The sequence below is a fragment of the Quercus suber genome, unplaced genomic scaffold (genome assembly GCF_002906115.3).
Source record: "Quercus suber isolate HL8 unplaced genomic scaffold, Cork oak 2.0 scaffold_14, whole genome shotgun sequence".
NCBI lineage: Eukaryota > Viridiplantae > Streptophyta > Magnoliopsida > Fagales > Fagaceae > Quercus > Quercus suber.
In genome coordinates this window covers 12,288-28,965 of record NW_027069479.1, presented here as the reverse complement: position 1 = coordinate 28,965, position 16,678 = coordinate 12,288, and the positions used below count along the sequence as shown (strand labels likewise).

Below are 16,678 nucleotides of genomic sequence, written 5' to 3'. Positions count from 1 at the left end.
TTTTTAGCGTGATGGTCGTTTAAATTCAAATTCTTATGAGGTGGGAAGAGGGAGGATAAATTTTCATAAAGGAGTTTTACACAAATATATACCTAAATTATGCTAATTAAAATAGAAATTTTATCTCAGATTAAAAAAAAAAAAAATTGTTATTGATAATTCACTAAATTTTCTTATAATCTCACCACCATAACTTAAACTTACGAACAAAGAGTAATTTTGAAAAATTTAGAGTTTATGAAGATTATTTTTTCATTTTAAAATATCGTTGCAACTTGCAACTCGCAAGTTGAACTTAAGAAATATGGAGTATGGACCACAATCAACCTTGTAAAGAGCATATCGAGCATCTGATGGATGTTGATGATCCGAGACATTGATGAGCTTGTTGGTAGTTTCCCTGTATAAGCATATATTAACTCAAATATTTAATATAAATGATAAACTTTAGAGCAAATTACAAATTACACCCCTAAAACTTAGGAGTGTAGAGATTTTATACCCTGAGATTTTAGAATTTGATTTTATTTCTTAAAGTTTGGAGGTGTTTAAATTTTATACCCTCATGTTTCAAAATTTGGATTTTATACCCTAAATTTTAAAGGTGTTAAAATTTTACTCTATAATCCATAAAGATTGAGGGTGTAAAATTCAAAAACCTTTAAACTTTAGGGGTAAAATCTAAATTTTAAAATAGTATGGTATAAAAAAATGGCTGCAAACATCCTCAAACTTTGGAGTATAAAATTTAAATATTTCCAAACTTTAGAATGTAATTTGTAATTTACCTTAAACTTTAATATAAATGATGAAGTTAAGAAAGAAAAAATTAAAATAAGAGAACAAAAAATGCTGATTCTGTCTAATCTGTCCTGGTCAAGTGCTGGAACATTTTTTATTTTTAATGCTTTTAACTTATTTCCCATCACTAGGTTTTATTCAGTTGAGCAGCGCCTTATCTTTTGTTATAATTGCAAGTTACAACTCAGCCAAAACAAAATCGAACTAACTAAAGCTAAATTTGGACAAATATTTTTACTAAGAGGATGTAGCTGCTGAAGTATGCTGAGCCTTCAAGGATCACATACAATCACTTTGAGATCCAATATGCCCCGGAGAAGGAAGCATGTCAAAGTGATTTGCTAGTCAATGTAAAAGGCAGTATAAACCCCCGTGAATGAAGTTAGATAATTTAGATCACATTCAGGGTACTGATCAGAGTTGCTAGGCCATATCTATAATGCTAATTTCAGCTTATCTGTTGAGAATCCATTCGAGTTTGGAAGGAAGATACTTTGATAAGATGCTAAATTCAGCATATTAAACCCCAATTCTGTCAGATTCTAATTGAATGTTGGGACTTGGGAGATGGAGGTGCAGAACATTGTGGGTACTCAGAGCGGAAGATGATTTCATAATATCAAGGTCCCCCGGACTCCTCCCCTGTCAGTAAAGTTAGGCGAAAACGGAATAGTTATTTGAAGGAGAGCCCTCAAGTGAAGATCAGTGATTGTGTGCATCAGTAGGTATCACTCTATACCATAATTCTCGAATGAGCCAAGAATACAGTCAATTTTATTATTTTTTTTTAGTGAATTTCAGAAGTGAGCTCAGAGAGCTATTGGTGAAGAAGTTAGAATAAGGTGCTATATAACTCCAATGCCTATTGATCTATCTTAAAAACACAATACATTTTGAGGATTTTTTGGAAATTGCTTTTTGTAGAACCCAATAGACTTAATTGTATCTTTGGACAAATTTACTGTAACTTGTTATCAACACTTGTATGGGGGGTATATATTGTCTAAGGATAGTGATTTCATTGTGCCTCTAATTCACTGAAGTCTTGTAATTTTTTGTTCATTAAATTTTACTTGTTTCTTTCAATGTTTACCCTTCATTCCCCAACAAAAAGTTGTTGCTGAGTTTGAGCAGTTGAAGAATGGTATATGGTATCAGTATGTTTCAAATTTGCAGTGTTGAGAAGCTTTTGTCTCCACCAGGGGTCAGAAGGGAGTGACTTACCTTAAAGATGAGAATTTCTGCTAATATTATAGCCAAATAGTAATCAGACTCAGGATAACCACATTCCTCAATTGCTTTTCTCAGTAGTTCCTCAGCCTCATTACCCTTCCCTGATTTCAGTAGCCGCATTGCCTCATTCTGCAAACATAATAGCAAATAAATACAATACAGCATGCAGTGACGAAGTTATAAATTTTGCTAGGGAGGCCGAACTATGATATTGATAAACCAGGTCAAAATAAATAATGACACATACAAACACAATTATAAATAATTGTTGGTCGGAGTAAGTCATAATTCATGTGTATGTTTAATTTTACACTTCTAACCATTTTTCTTAAAAATCCATAGGGTTTACCTATTGAAATGATACTGAGAAATGGTGCAGCCCTATCCTTGGTGCAAATCTAATTTCAAATGGAGGAATTTCAATGACTTTCAGAAGTAGAGAGAAATTTACACAAATAGATGGTACATACTTTGTATTCTATGTCATTGTACGTGGTTTCAATGTTATGCAGATTATTCGCAGGATATGTATTTTTAGAGTGTAAAGAAGAGGACCTTATAAAGGGTATTGGCTTGTTCCAATGAAGGCGTTTTAGGAAAGCCGAAAGAGTTCAACTCAACTTGGGAGGCAAGGTAAACACCCACATCCAACAATGACTTTAGTGCATCCTTCCCACCCCTTGGGAATGCTGATACCCTAAGAGATAGAGTTTTCTTCTTAGTTATGGGACTGAAGGCATGTCCTATCAGGTGGGTTCTGGAAGCATTAGAAAGTGAAAGAGAAGAATGACCAAAGCTAAAATGTGGCTTCGTGGCCCTTGTGGTGCACCGTGAAAGGAATTTGTTGGGCTAGAGAGGGCAATGGGCCATAGTTGAGGCAAAGAGTAGATTCCATTTAAGGTTTGTGATATTAGACAAGATATAGCAGGCTAGAATTTGAAGGTTTAAGGTTATAACATTAATATACATATTTATATATATATACATGCATAATATTGACCATACCTGAAAAATGCATAGATATACAGAAAAAAGAGCAATTTGGGGTGAAGCAAGGTATCACCGCATTGCTTTGATATGAATTTGCTGTCTTTCCCGTTATCTTTGTACTGTCAATTCCATTAAAGTACGTACTAGAAAACGTGTTACACGTGCATGCCTGAGAATCTAAGTTGGAGAGCTCTTAAATCACTGTAAACATTAGGTAACCTTTTCAACATTCATTGGCTAAAGATATTTCAGTCTGTATGAAGGAATATTTGGTAGCAAACCATGTCTTCCTTTTTTTCCCTCCCCCTTCAATTGATAGATGGCAATTCGCATAATACTTTGCTCCAAGCACGATAATTCCCTATGAAAATTTTTTTTTTTTTAAAAAAGTTCTTGCTTCTTATGTAGGTAAGGAACTGGACCAAACCTCCATAGGAAGACTTGGAATAACTTCATTCTTAGCTTTATTAACTAGTTCAACTGATTTGCACGATTATTTTTTCCTACTCTCTTTTACACAAACTTCTCTTCCACTTGTTTTTGAAAAAAGCATTCATCTAATATGTGCATCATCTAGATAAGGCAATAACAAAAGTACCCTTGAAGAGACAAACTTCAATCTCGATGATGACAAATTTTTTCGATTATTTCACTGGAAAAAATAAACACATAGCAATTGTGGCAACTGCAGCGCCCCTTGTCATCTTTGGCAGCATTTTAGCTGGATGGGCTTTAGCAAATCGTTCTTGCAAAACAAGAAAACCTATGATTAAGCGTTTTTCTAGCAAAACTTTGAACCTTGCGACTCTCCACGGAGGCAAACTAGCCTACCAGAAATTGGTTGATTATCATGATGCTCAAGTGGATGCAGACGCACTGCGTAGAGCTGAGACAGAATTAGATCGTTTACTTGAAGAGGAACAACTTGATTTTTATATGCTGCAGGTTACGCATTTTTAGATTTCCACCATGCAATATATTTTAGAAAAATTCCTGCTGTTGATAAAAATTTTCATTTATATGTTGATGCAGTTTCTTCTATAAATCAATAAACAGAAATGAAAGAGAAGTACTTGCATGGATGCTTTCTTTTAAAGCTTAAACTTGTTCCACAGATGGATTTAACATCTTTCTGTCTTTCCATTAATGAAGCAGCGAGCAGTGGCAAAGCTGGAAATGAGCGGAAAAGAAGAACATGCAGTGGCTAAATTGGAGAAGGCATTGGAGAAGATGAAGGAGGAAAATAAACAACTTGAAGCCTATGAAACCGATATGATGCTTGTGGAGATGCTCATCTACAAGGTCTTTATTTCTTATCCTCCTAGCTTCTTCACACAAAAAGCCGTTTAACTTACATTTCTATCTCTAGATCTAACATTTTCTAGAGCAAGCTGATGACGTTTAGAACATGACCAAATGCTAATTCACTAGCAGAAAAATAACCCATTCGTTAAAATGCTTGGGTACACATGAATAAGTTATTTGTAATTCTTTAAAGTCAAAATTGCACTTGCGATTTGTATGAAAATATATTGGGAAAAGTTAATAGATGCAATAAAAGTATCGGTCTAGGAAATATTGTTGAATTTTTTTATGAAAAAAGAAAAAAGAAAAAAGAAAATATAGGTTTTTATATTTTTCCAAGAAAGTGGTATCAAATTTTTTTTTAAAATAGTCTATTAACAAATACCCTAAAAGCACGTGTTAATTAGACCCAGATATATTAGCTAGCCTAAACAAATCTCAGGTATTGTTAATGTGAATTACTATAATATTTTGAGATTAAAAGTCTTGCTTCTTTACTTCTCCTTTCTTTCTTTTTTTCAACTTTATTTTCTTTTTATAGTTTTTAAACTTTAAAAGACATCAGTAAAATGGAGATATTTTCTTTCTTATGTCTAAACTAAGTTTGACATTAAAAAGAAACAATCCTCTGTTAGTTATGGCATAAATAAAAAAGAAATGTATCCATTTATAAGATGGAAAAGGAGGGACATTGATTAGCAAACAAATTAGGTAGGTTTACAGTTAGCAAAACATAAATAGACTTATTTAAGGATATATGACAGATTTGAGTGAAATTTTGTGATTAGAAGAACCACTTTATATTTCTTTTTGATATAAGATAGAAATTCTACTCTGACCTAATCTAAGTGTATATATGTGTAAAACTTCCTCCTAGAGAATTGAACTCCGAACCTTACTTCTCACACACTACAGACACTTATACTTGTGGAGTGATTATCGCGTCAGTTTTAGTTTTATTTATTTATTTATTTTTCTGCCTCCTTTCTCCTTGGGATGTAAAGTTTTCTCATTTAGTTGTTTGATATCAAATCTAACACATGATTTTTTTTCACATTTCTGTAGGGAGATTTTGAGAAGGCTAATAAATGTGAATGCCTGAAACATGAAGAGATTTCTGACGCACGACGTCCACTATATAAGGTGCGGATACCTCCTCTGATTTCTTGAAATTGAAGTAATGTAGTTAAAACTTTTGATTTTGTATAGAAGTAGAGTTAAAATAAGAAATTTCAACAACAAACAAGATTAAGGTAATGAAAAAAATAACGGGATTGAAGTTATAAAAAAAAAAAAAAAAAATCAAATATGAATTTCTAGGCTCATAGAGTTCAATAAATATTCAAATCTAATATTTCATGAATAAATAATTGTAAGGCTGTTTATTGTTGCCTTTGGTAAGGCTAAAATCCTAACCCTTTATTTTATATATAACACAGTTCTAACCATTCAACTTATTCAAAGTTACATGTTGGTCACATGAATTTTTAATATATTTAAGATGTTATAATAAAGATAAATTATTAGGAGCCGATACAATAGGTTAAAACTATCTCGCAAAAAAAAAAAAAAAAAAAAAAAACCTAAAGATATTATAATAAATAAAACATAACATATAAAAATAAATGAGATTGTACTAATGGGTCATATTTTTTTGGGGGCTAAAAGTTTCTTGCAAAAGTTTTCTCCTAGTTGGGGAAGAACTCATGTTCAAGTTCAAACCATCCCTATGATGTCATGGATGGACAATCAACTCTTTCCACCCTATTCTCCTCCGCAAGGCAAGACAAATCAATATGTTACTTATCAATCTTTTTTCACTTATAATAAATCTTGCTGAATGAATTACGATTCTTGACTTGACAAATTCTAATTATTAACCCCTTTCACCATTATGGGATTTGTGAAGAAAATACAAAAGAGGAATCCCTGCATACATCTATAAATATCAGATTATCCTTTACAAAGTTAACCAAACATTACTCTTTCATTCCTCTTTTTCCCCTTTACAAATTCCAATTCTACAAAATCTTCCCAAAAAGGATCAAGAACGTTCTCCATTAATTTTCCAAAGTAAATTAACTTAATCAGTATGGAATTTGAGAGAAACTCTACAAACCCAATGAAATCATATCGTTGCATGTGTTCAAGCTCTAAAGAATTGAAACTCCATTCATCAACAGAGAACATTTCCTGAAAAGAAAAAGCGTTATTATCATTGTGGGTTGTGGGCGCACTTTGCATGCATATGCATTTATCTTCATCAAGCCCAATCTTGTCTCCTTGACTATGCATCTAGGGATAGTCATCATAAACTTGTGGAGAATCCCAATCTATGTGGCAAACTCTTTCCAAAGTTTTATCCTTCAATTTGATTGCACACATCAACTAATCCTCCAATTTGTCTTGTGCCTAATTAATATATGTTCTACAATTTCAAGCATTGTGGAATGAGTTTCATCTTTCATATTATTGTTCTCATCTTTGAGACCAACTTCTATTATGTCCAAGGGTTAACAATTGCCTTACAGAAATCTCCAAACAGGTTCTTGATAATTCCCATCACTGAAGAATCACTAAAGAACTTGTACAACTCACGTCAAATCTTCAATCATTCGCCTCATCTCAACCATCATCTATTATCCTTGATCTCCTTTACCCCCATAACAAGCCTTAGTTTAAAGTTTCAACAGTTGACTCAAAATGAATTTTGTGGCTTAGCTCTAAGATTTTTCACTTTGATACCACCTAATTAATGCAGGGACGAGAACCAAGATTAAGGCAAAGAAAAATATAATAAGATTGATGTCAAAACAATGAAATATTAGTTTTTTTGGGTCGAAAAGTTCAAGAAACATTCAAATATGAAATTTCCTGAAATAGATAGCAAAAGACTACCACAATAACTCAAAAGAGGCTATTTATAATAGCCTTTAGTAACCCTAGAATTTTATCCCACCATTTTACATCTAACAATTAAATTCTAATGATCTATCTTCATTAAAAGTCACATGCCTAAAAAATGTCAGTCAATAACAATAAAATAACTTAACATTGATCAATGCACTTCGGCATTCATTAACTCCACTCTTACTATTTTACAATTAAGGAAAATAGTAACAAACACCCTTCGGGCAATAGTTAATAATCTATTTAAAAAAAGTTTTTATGAGGAAAAAAAAAAAAAAAGCAATTAATGTTTTGACAGTTTTTATTTTTTTTTATTTTTTTATTTCTCATTAAAATTGTGTAAAAAATTTCCTAAAATGGATTGTTAACTATTATCTTAAAAACACCTGTTAACATGACTTAAGCAAATTAAGTCATAACTCCAAAATATAGGCCACATGTTGACTTCTATATTAACTGCATACATAATTAAAAAGATGATAAATTATATATTTTTATTTTTATTTATGATAATTTAATCAATATTAGAGTCAACATAGTTTGTTGGGGGCACTACAAAACAATATGAGGCCTTGACAAATGATTTCAAGAACATGGTTACTAGGAACCCGATCTTAAGATCATAAGATCCTACATCCTTAATACCTCATGAATCGCTCTAGGATTTGTACTAAAGTGGTATCTATGTAGGATCTCAATCCAAATCTTAAGATCTTATAGGATGGTAATCCCATAGCAATACTAAAGTTACTATGCTTTGAAGGAAAATTCAAAAAAAAAAATTTTAAAACTTATTTTGGGCATTCAAATAGAGCAGAAAGCCCCCAAATTGATTAAAAAACATAATAAACAGATCAGCCTAGTGACCCCAGGCCAAATTAATAATAATAATTAAAAAAAATCCGAAGTCTCACCTCACCTTAATCTAATTCAATAAAAAAAAAAAAAAATCACAAAAGACGGAAGAAAAGAGAAGAGACTAGAGAGCAAAGGGCGAGTGCAACAAGGATAAAGAAGTTCATGTTATTAGTGATGAATTTGATTTTGGTTATGCCAATGAAAATAAAGCAAATGAACCTCAAAATGCAACATTAAGATATTTTGATGATTATCTAGTGGATGATGTGAGCCATGTGATTGCTGCTAATAATGATGAAAATGTTGTTTATAATGATCAACTCTACTTTGAGGAACCAAGTCAAAGTAACCAAAACTTTGGTCTTGATGATTGAGTGTGGTTGTGGTGATGTTTGAAACATTGTTATTTTCTTTGTGTTGTTTATGTTAGACATATGTATGTTTGTGGTGTTAGAACTTAGAACTTGATATTTGTAAGTTGTAACTTTGATATTTGTTTATATATTTGTAATTTGGTACTTTGCCTTTTATTAGTAATTTGTTTAAAAAATTACTTTTGTTCAATATTTCTTTAACATATATTATGAATTAGAAGTATAGGTACTTTTTTAATATATTTTTTAATCGAAAATTAGGACCTTATAATCCTCATGTTGATCCTATGATCCGATCCTAAACTCTCTCACAGATCTTGTGTAGGATTTTGATCTTGATCTTGATAACATTGGTCAAGAATTTAAATAGAGGATATTTTGATACCCAAAATTGGAAAATTCTTACTTTATATTGTACTAGCAATGTAAACTTACAAAGTTGTACATATTTGCAAAATGTATATAATATTGTACAACTTTGTACGCGTTTTGTATGTTTACAATGTAAATTTATATTTCTAATACAATATAAACCTATAAAAGTCCCTCCAAATAATTGAATATTAGATTAGGTTAGAAGAGTGTGGCTACCTAATTATAACTTCGCTAATTCTTTCAAAGTATAACGTAGATGTAGCTAATTTTTTCTTAGGTTTTGACAAAGCTTGTGTGAATAAGTTACTATGATAAGTGACACGTTTTTTTTTTTTTTAAATTTTTTTTTTATTATTATATATATTTTTTGAGATAAGGTAAATCACATGTTAGCAATGACAATATGCAACTTCCATGTGTAAAGGTTTGGGCACGTAATTCATTTGGTTTTGATCAAAAAACATGTATCGCAAGGATGAATTATTTGTCAAGACTCTTGAAACTTAACTAACACTTTTTGGTAATTCCAATGGAGATGTTGAAATCTCCATTTTCCATTGTAATTTTCAAATTATTTTAAAAAGAGAGTAAAAAATCTATTTATGAAAATAAGAGGCTACTTTTTATGAACATAAAAAACGATTAATTGATATTGACATATGTGCTGTTTGTTAAAAAAAAAAAAAAAAAACACGCAGGCTATTATTCACATCATGTTAGATCGCCCCAAGGGCAAGGAAGAAGCCAAAAAATGTTGGGAAGATTTTATGGAGATTCAAAGACACTTTGAATGGCCACCTTGTTCGAATGAAATCCAAGCCCACAAAGTTATTACTGATTTCAATGAGTTTGAGAGGGAAGTAAAGTTGCTTAAAGTTGATATCGCCAAGGCACACGCAAAGAAAACACAGGCTTAGTAATGGATGGTATTTGCATTTCACCAAGTATGAATAAAATAACGAGGGATATGACTAGGTCGGTGGAGTACTCCATATTTATATTCACACCCCCCCCCCCCCCCTCCTCTTTTTTAATAAATCTTTTGAACTTTCCTCTCTCCTCCTTGGATAGGGTCGGTGAAAATGAAATTTGAAAGATTTATGGCATCCGTCTTCTTTGTAATTTGACTGGCGTTTGAACTATTGTAGATTTGCAAGTACTACTATAGTAATGAAATACATCTTTTTTAATTTGCTTTATGTTTTCAACACCCTCGAATCTGTCCAAAAAGATTGTAAACACAAAAATCTCACGTTTGAAAATCAAACAATTGATAATGTTTCACAAGTGTAAATTTGTATTGATGAATTTGTAGGTATAATTCTCTATGTTTAGATTATAATACAATAGAATAATCTCCTAATTCGATCTCCTTAGAAAAGTCTTCAATTCAAGTATTGCGTCGATATAGTCTTGACTCGAACACAAGATGTCCTCCACTTGGATTGGAAAGTGGCTTGAAAGATCTTTGGAATGAAATTGCAATGAATCTCTAACTGTGCGCTTGTTAGGGATTTCTTGTTCTTCGTGGGTTCTTTAAATTTTATTGATCTTCAATATTTGTGGTAGAAGTTCTTTGAGGCCTTAGAGCTTGAATCCAATGAAGCTTCAATGGATTAAAGCCTTTGAAGTTTCTGGAGGTTTTGAAGCTTAATTCCAGTAGAACTTTAAGACTTGGAAGAATGATTTGGATGAATGTTCTTTGCCTTCAAAGATTTGTAATGAAAGTTCTTTGGGATTTTAAAGGCTTAGATCCATAGAGATTTACTAATTTGTAGTCTCTTAGTGTTTATGGAGGCTTTTGAGCTTGATTCCAATGAGTTTTGAGATCTAGAAGGATGACTTGAATGCTTTTGCTTCAAATGTTCTTCGTATTTGAAAGTTGAAGTTTTTGATATTCTTGGAGGCTTTGAAGCTTGATTTCGGCAGAGCTTCAAGACTTTTGAATGTTTCTGAATCCCGCATAAGACTGGGAAGGGTCTTTATTTATAGGAGTCCTGGAGAGGTGTGCAATACATAATTGGCTATCATTAATGACGTGTCATAATTTAAATGGATAGACTTTATGTCTTTTTATCTAAAGGACACATGACATTATTTTATTAGCCATAGTGCTTTAATTTAAAATGACACATGAGAGCTTTTAATTAGACTGCTTATGTCATTTAAATTAACAGTGCTAATATTTGATTGGTTCTCAAGTATTCTTTGTAATTTTTATTCTTTGACACTCGGAATGTTGTCATTGGTCTTTGAATAATGATAGTGACACCCACTAAATAATATGTGACTGCTTGTAATTAGCTGTTTTAAATATACTACATGAATTTAGTAGTTTGACATGGCAATTTGTGATTAGTAGAAAATTTCACTCTCTACAAATGCCTCCTTGAGATTTGTTCATGTATCCAATCTTTGAATGTGGCGAGTGAGCGAGTCTCAAAATTGCTTCAGTCTTGGACTTTGCCTATACTTTCTTGAATGGTTTTTTAGACCCCACCTTTTTTCTTTGGGTCCAAGTCCATTGGAATAATGGTTTGAAAGTTCGCAAAGTTCACGCGATGGGCCTTGTTGTAGTTTGAAAACTTACTGGTCTTGATAGGAGTAAATAAACTTCAGCCATTTGCTGTATAATCCTTCACGTGATGTTTAAAAATGGGCCCACGTGATTTTTTGTCAGTAAGCTTAAAGGCCGAATCAATTAAGGTCCGCACGTGCAGGCACTGCTTCCCGTTGCAGGTTGGGCCTCTAAACATCATTGTGTGGATCACACTCCAAGGAAGATGCGGTGGACCTTTATTTATTTATTTTTAATTTTTTTTTACCGCCTCTTATAGCATTCTCATGAACTGTTTTTTTTTTTTTTTTAAATAAAAAAATGTCATTTTGACACATTAAAAATTCACTTTATTATTTTATCACACCATTTTATAGTATCTTATTTATCAGATGTTTTATCATTTAATTCTATACATTAAAATAATATTTACTACACATTAAAATAATATATTAACTTCTCCCTATCATCATCAACAACAATAATGATACAACCACCACTTTCGCAACAACGGCCACCAACAACTACTGCCACAACAACATCGACAACTACCACTGGCACAAACCCACATCCACCAACGCCACCTTAAATTAAAAAAAATAGGCGAAACTACGCTATTGGTCCCTCAAGTTTACCCTATGTGCATAATTGATCCCTTAAGTTTGAAGTGAGCACAATTGGTCCCTCAAGTTTTAAAATTGAGTTGTATTAGTCTTTTTATTAATAGTCGTTAGTGGTGTTACTTATGTGGCTAACAGAATAATGACTTGGCATTTTTTTTAAATGATGTGGCAATTTTTTAAGTAAAAAATTAATTAAATGAATTTACACATTAAAAAAAATAGACCCATTATAATTTAAGTCTTAATCCTAACCCGGTACCAAATTAGAACTCATTTACAGTCTGATTCACAAACCCACGAGAGAGAGAGAGATTGAGCCGTTCCAAGCCAACCATTATCTTTCAGAGTAAAGCTCGATATCGATCATGGAGGAGAAGAAGAAGATGAGGACGACTACAGTATTCACAACAACTAGACGATACAATTGTATTCGGTGGCCGGAGACATAGGAGTTTCCGTCATGGCGGGGTGGTTGGATCTCACTTCAACTTTTGGCAAAGTTGCGGAGCAGAAAATCGTGCCTTAGCAGCAACAGAAACCTCTGGTCAAGAAGAGCCGACGTGGACCAAGGTCTCGGAGCTCACAGTATCAAGGCGTTACGTTTTATGGAAGAACTAGTCGATGGGAATCCTATGTAGTTTGATTGGTGCAAGGTAGACCATAACCAAGCCATCATGAGTTGCAAACTTGGTTGTAGCTGTGGAGGTACAGATAAAGAGAGTAGCAATGGCAAAGGCCCACAATAGATGAGACAACAGTAAAGGCAGAAAGCTGGTGCTTAAGGGGATTGCAAGAATTAGTGGACTTGAATTAGAGTGGGTCAAATTTTTTTTTAAACGATTGCAAGAATTAATGATGAGTTTTAATTTGGTACCGGCTTAGGATTAAGACTTGAATTAGAATGGGTCAATTTTTTTTTTTAATGTGTAAATTCATTTAATTAATTTTTTTACTTAAAAAATTGCCACGTCATTAAAAAAAAAATCAAGTCACTATTTCGTTAGCCACATAAGTAACACCACTAACGGCAGTTAGTAAAAGGACTAATACAACTCAATTTTAAAACTTGAAGGACCAATTGTGCTCGCTTCAAACTTAAGAGACTAATTGCGCACATTGGGTAAACTTGAGGGACCAATATTGTAGTTTCGCCAAAAAAATAAAAACCCAAAAAAATTAAAAAAAAAATCCACAACAACCCACCACATTCACAAACTCACGTACCAAATCCACCAAATCAAAGAAACCGACATCCATTGGGCACAAACTTGCATCTTTGAACCAGACAGAGATTGGCATGGCATGATGTGGTGGTCAAACAAACTAGCGTGGCATGGTGGTGGTCAATGGCGTGATGAGATCAAATCCACCAAATCAAACAAACTGGCGTGGTGAGATCGGCGATAAAAGATCCAGACACAGAGAGAGAGAGACGTGTTGCGGACGGAGAGAGAGATATTTGATGGGGGGAGAGAAAAAAGTAATTTAATAAGCCAAAATATTTTTGGCGTTGATGTTTGTACCGTCTCATATTTGAGATGGTACTGTAGCATGTTGCAAAATTTTGACAAATTTGGAACACCTCATGAGGCTTGAATAGTAGTGTTTGGTGTGTCAAATACCAAATATTTGGCATTTGACACACCTGATGGTAGTGCTCTTAGCAATTTCTAGGCCGTTTAGAGCATTTTCAGCAGTTTTTTTAATATTTTTGTATTGTAGTGCTCTTAGCAATTTCTAGGCTGTTTAGAGCATCTTTAGCAGTTTTTTTTTAATATTTTTGTATTATTTAAACAGTGAACAGTAACATTTATCTTTTACCTACTTACTTTTTCAAATACATCTTCCAACAGATTTTCTATCATTTCTCTATCTCATTTAAATATTATTTTTTCATTCATTATTTATTCATATTTTAACACACATATCCTCATACCCCTATCCCCACTCCTTTATTTGCTAATTTTTTATTCTGTTTTATTTTTTATCTAATGAACAGTAATACATCAGGTTTGGAGAATGACTGTTCATTAACAAAAAACTTTTTGAGTTTTAAAGAAGCTGTTGGAGGACTATTTTTTGGTTTTATTCTCTATTCTGATCCACTCTTGTTATTGCTCATTGGCAATTCTCCTTGCAACTTGTCTCTCGATAAGGTCTTGCTTCTTTGTCCAGAATGAAAACTATCATCTTGAAGGTCCGCTTGGGTAGCAGAGTGGTGATCTTCCCATGCTCAAGGATGAAAACTATCTTCTTGAAAGTCCTCTCGATAAGGTCTTGCTTCTTTGTCTAGGATGAAAACTATCTTCTTGAAAGTCCACTCGATAAGGTCTTGCTTCTTTGTCTAGGATGAAAACTATTATCTCGAAGGTCTGCTTGGGTAGCAAGGTGGTGATCTTCCCATGCTCAAGTGGACAATTTATTTTGATGCCCCCTTGGGTAGCAGGGTTGTGATCTTCCCATGCTCAAGGATGAAAACTATCTTCTTGAATGTTCGTCATCAAGGCTCTTTCAGAGATACGTAGTGACATGTCACAAACCTCGAAGGCGCAAGGAGATGCCAACATGATTTTGAAGCTGAGAGATGACATGATGAAGAATTTAAAGATGTGAGAAGACATCACTAAGACTTTGAAGATGAGCGATGCCATCAAGACTTCAGAGGTGCGAGGCGATACAATTTAGACAAGTGGTGATGCAGTCCAAGCTTTAAAGATGTGAGGTGATGTGATACAACCTGGAAGAAAGGCTATGCAATCCAAGTGCGATGCGGCATAGACTTTAAAGATGCAATGTGATGCAACCCAAAAGAAAGGCGAAGTTGTGCAAACTTCAGGGATGTGAGGCGATGCAACTTAGAAGAGAAGTGATGCAAGTTGACACAACTTAAAGGAGAGGTGGTGTAATTTTAAGATTCACCCTTCCAACCAAAGAGCTTTTGAAAGCAAATTGACAGTCTATGGTGGAATCCTTCAAGCATGGTGATTTTTTTTTTTTTTTTTTTTTTTGCTCTAACTTTTGCTTAGGTCGCCATTTTCAAGGTTTTCAACCTAACTAGCCTTTTTTTTTTTTGTTGGTATTCTAACTTTTGCTTAGGTCGCCTTTTTCAAGGTTTTCAACCTAACGAGCTTTTGTTTTTTTGGTGGTGAACACGTTCAAAGGTAAGGGGAAGGTATCATGCACCTTTGAAGTGCCAAGGTGGGGAGTTTAAGCTCTTACCAAGGAGCAATCTTGAATTTCATGTGTAGGAGTTCTTAAGGAGCCTCATGTCAATAGGATTGATCCTCACATCATCACCGTCAATTATCATGTAGACTTCTTGTACTTCATCAAATGTAGTTTGCCCCATATCTTCCAATGTTGGTGGAGCCTCCTCATTTTCTCGATGATCTTAAACATGTGACTGAGTATTGTATATGATTGTTCGCATTTTAACTTTGAGTGAACCATCTGTGGTAACGTCAAGAATAGACTTACACTTCATGCATGAGGGGATGCAACTCTGAATCTTACTGACAATATTTTCCTCTCCTTGGTCCTTAGCCTTTATTTAATCTTGAGAACAACCAATGATAGATGCTTTCGTCGTCCCTAACCGATCAAAGGCTGACCTATGTACAAGAGCATTTTGGTTTTGTGTTGGGTGAGCAACAGTTAACCTTTTGAATGCTGAAATTCGTGATGGTGAGAAGCTTGAAGCCTTAATGTGATTAAACATTGAAATTCGTGGTGGAAAATTTTCCCCTTCTTGATTCAAGCCATATTTAGCTTTCATTATGTCATGTCTTTTGGCCGACCTTTGCACTGGCTTTTTAGGCATGTAATTGTGTGGAGTGATATGCTTGGGACTTGGCTTTGAATTTTTTTCCTCATTATGGATTCCGTAACAAGAGACCATATGAACGGTTTCCATTGAATCGTTTTGAGGGAGCCTTTGTGGGAATAAGTCTAGAATAATGACATGATTCTTGAACTTTTGAGGCAACAAATGATCATATTGCACCTTGGCCTTTGTGGTTCCTTCTTTGATTGCATATGAGGCTTGTTTTTTGGTCCTCTTGATTTCTGGGAAACTAAATTTCAGGGAAGCGCTCCTTACTTTAGAGTTGGGTAGTACATCATTCAATGACCCACATGCAACAGTTGTATGGTTTGCTTGAGCTACTTCATCATAGTCTAGATCAATCTTCTTTTCTTTGGCAAGCTTTATGATGATTTCTTTAAGCACAAAGAACTTTTGGACTGGGTGGCTGATGATGTGGTGATATTTGCAATAGTTAGGGTTATCAACTTTCTCCATCTCTTCTAGTCGCTTGCATTTTGGCAATTCGATTACCTTTGTTTGAAGTAGTTGTTCTAATATGTTTGGCACATCCTCATTTGGAAATGGATAAAATTTCTGCCTTCTTTCCTTAAAAGTTGACCGACGTATGTCATTCTTTTGCCACCTATCAAATCTATTGTCCTTTTCTTTTGCACCTCCTCTTGAAATCTTGACTAAGGCAGTGTTAATAGCCACAGAATCTTTAAATGTGTCATTCTTCTTCACTTCTTTTTTGTCTTTCCTCTCCTCAAGTGCAAGAGAATTCATGTTGCCATGATTAGAGATACTTAACTCCATGTCATATGCACGAGTTGCTAGGTTTTCCAAT

At 33.7% G+C, this 16,678-nt stretch overlaps 1 protein-coding gene and 1 long non-coding RNA gene across 2 annotated transcripts; one reads left to right on the top strand and one right to left on the bottom strand.

The window, feature by feature from the left end:
- Window positions 1-326: 326 nt before the first annotated feature.
- LOC136070717 (uncharacterized) lies at window positions 327-2,944 on the bottom strand. Its single transcript, XR_010631959.1, has 3 exons — window positions 2,590-2,944; window positions 2,026-2,163; window positions 327-400 (listed from the first exon to the last, which is right to left on the bottom strand). It is a non-coding gene; the product is annotated as an uncharacterized LOC136070717 (long non-coding RNA).
- Window positions 2,945-3,473: 529 nt separating this feature from the next.
- Window positions 3,474-9,858, top strand: LOC112034230 (uncharacterized). Its single transcript, XM_024067036.2, has 4 exons — window positions 3,474-3,969; window positions 4,180-4,326; window positions 5,395-5,472; window positions 9,545-9,858. Exons 1-4 carry the CDS (start codon window positions 3,649-3,651, stop codon window positions 9,761-9,763), a joined length of 765 nt encoding a protein of 254 aa, XP_023922804.2. The 5' UTR covers window positions 3,474-3,648; the 3' UTR covers window positions 9,764-9,858.
- The last annotated feature ends 6,820 nt before the right edge of the window (window positions 9,859-16,678 follow it).

Bases quoted from the DNA above. Each gene is read 5' to 3' on its own strand.
- LOC112034230 (XM_024067036.2), top strand. From the start codon at position 3,649: ATGATGACAAATTTTTTCGATTATTTCACTGGAAAAAATAAACACATA. The intron at 3,970-4,179 runs GTTACGCATTTT...TTAATGAAGCAG, and splicing joins TTGATTTTTATATGCTGCAG to CGAGCAGTGGCAAAGCTGGA. The intron at 4,327-5,394 runs GTCTTTATTTCT...ACATTTCTGTAG, and splicing joins TGGAGATGCTCATCTACAAG to GGAGATTTTGAGAAGGCTAA.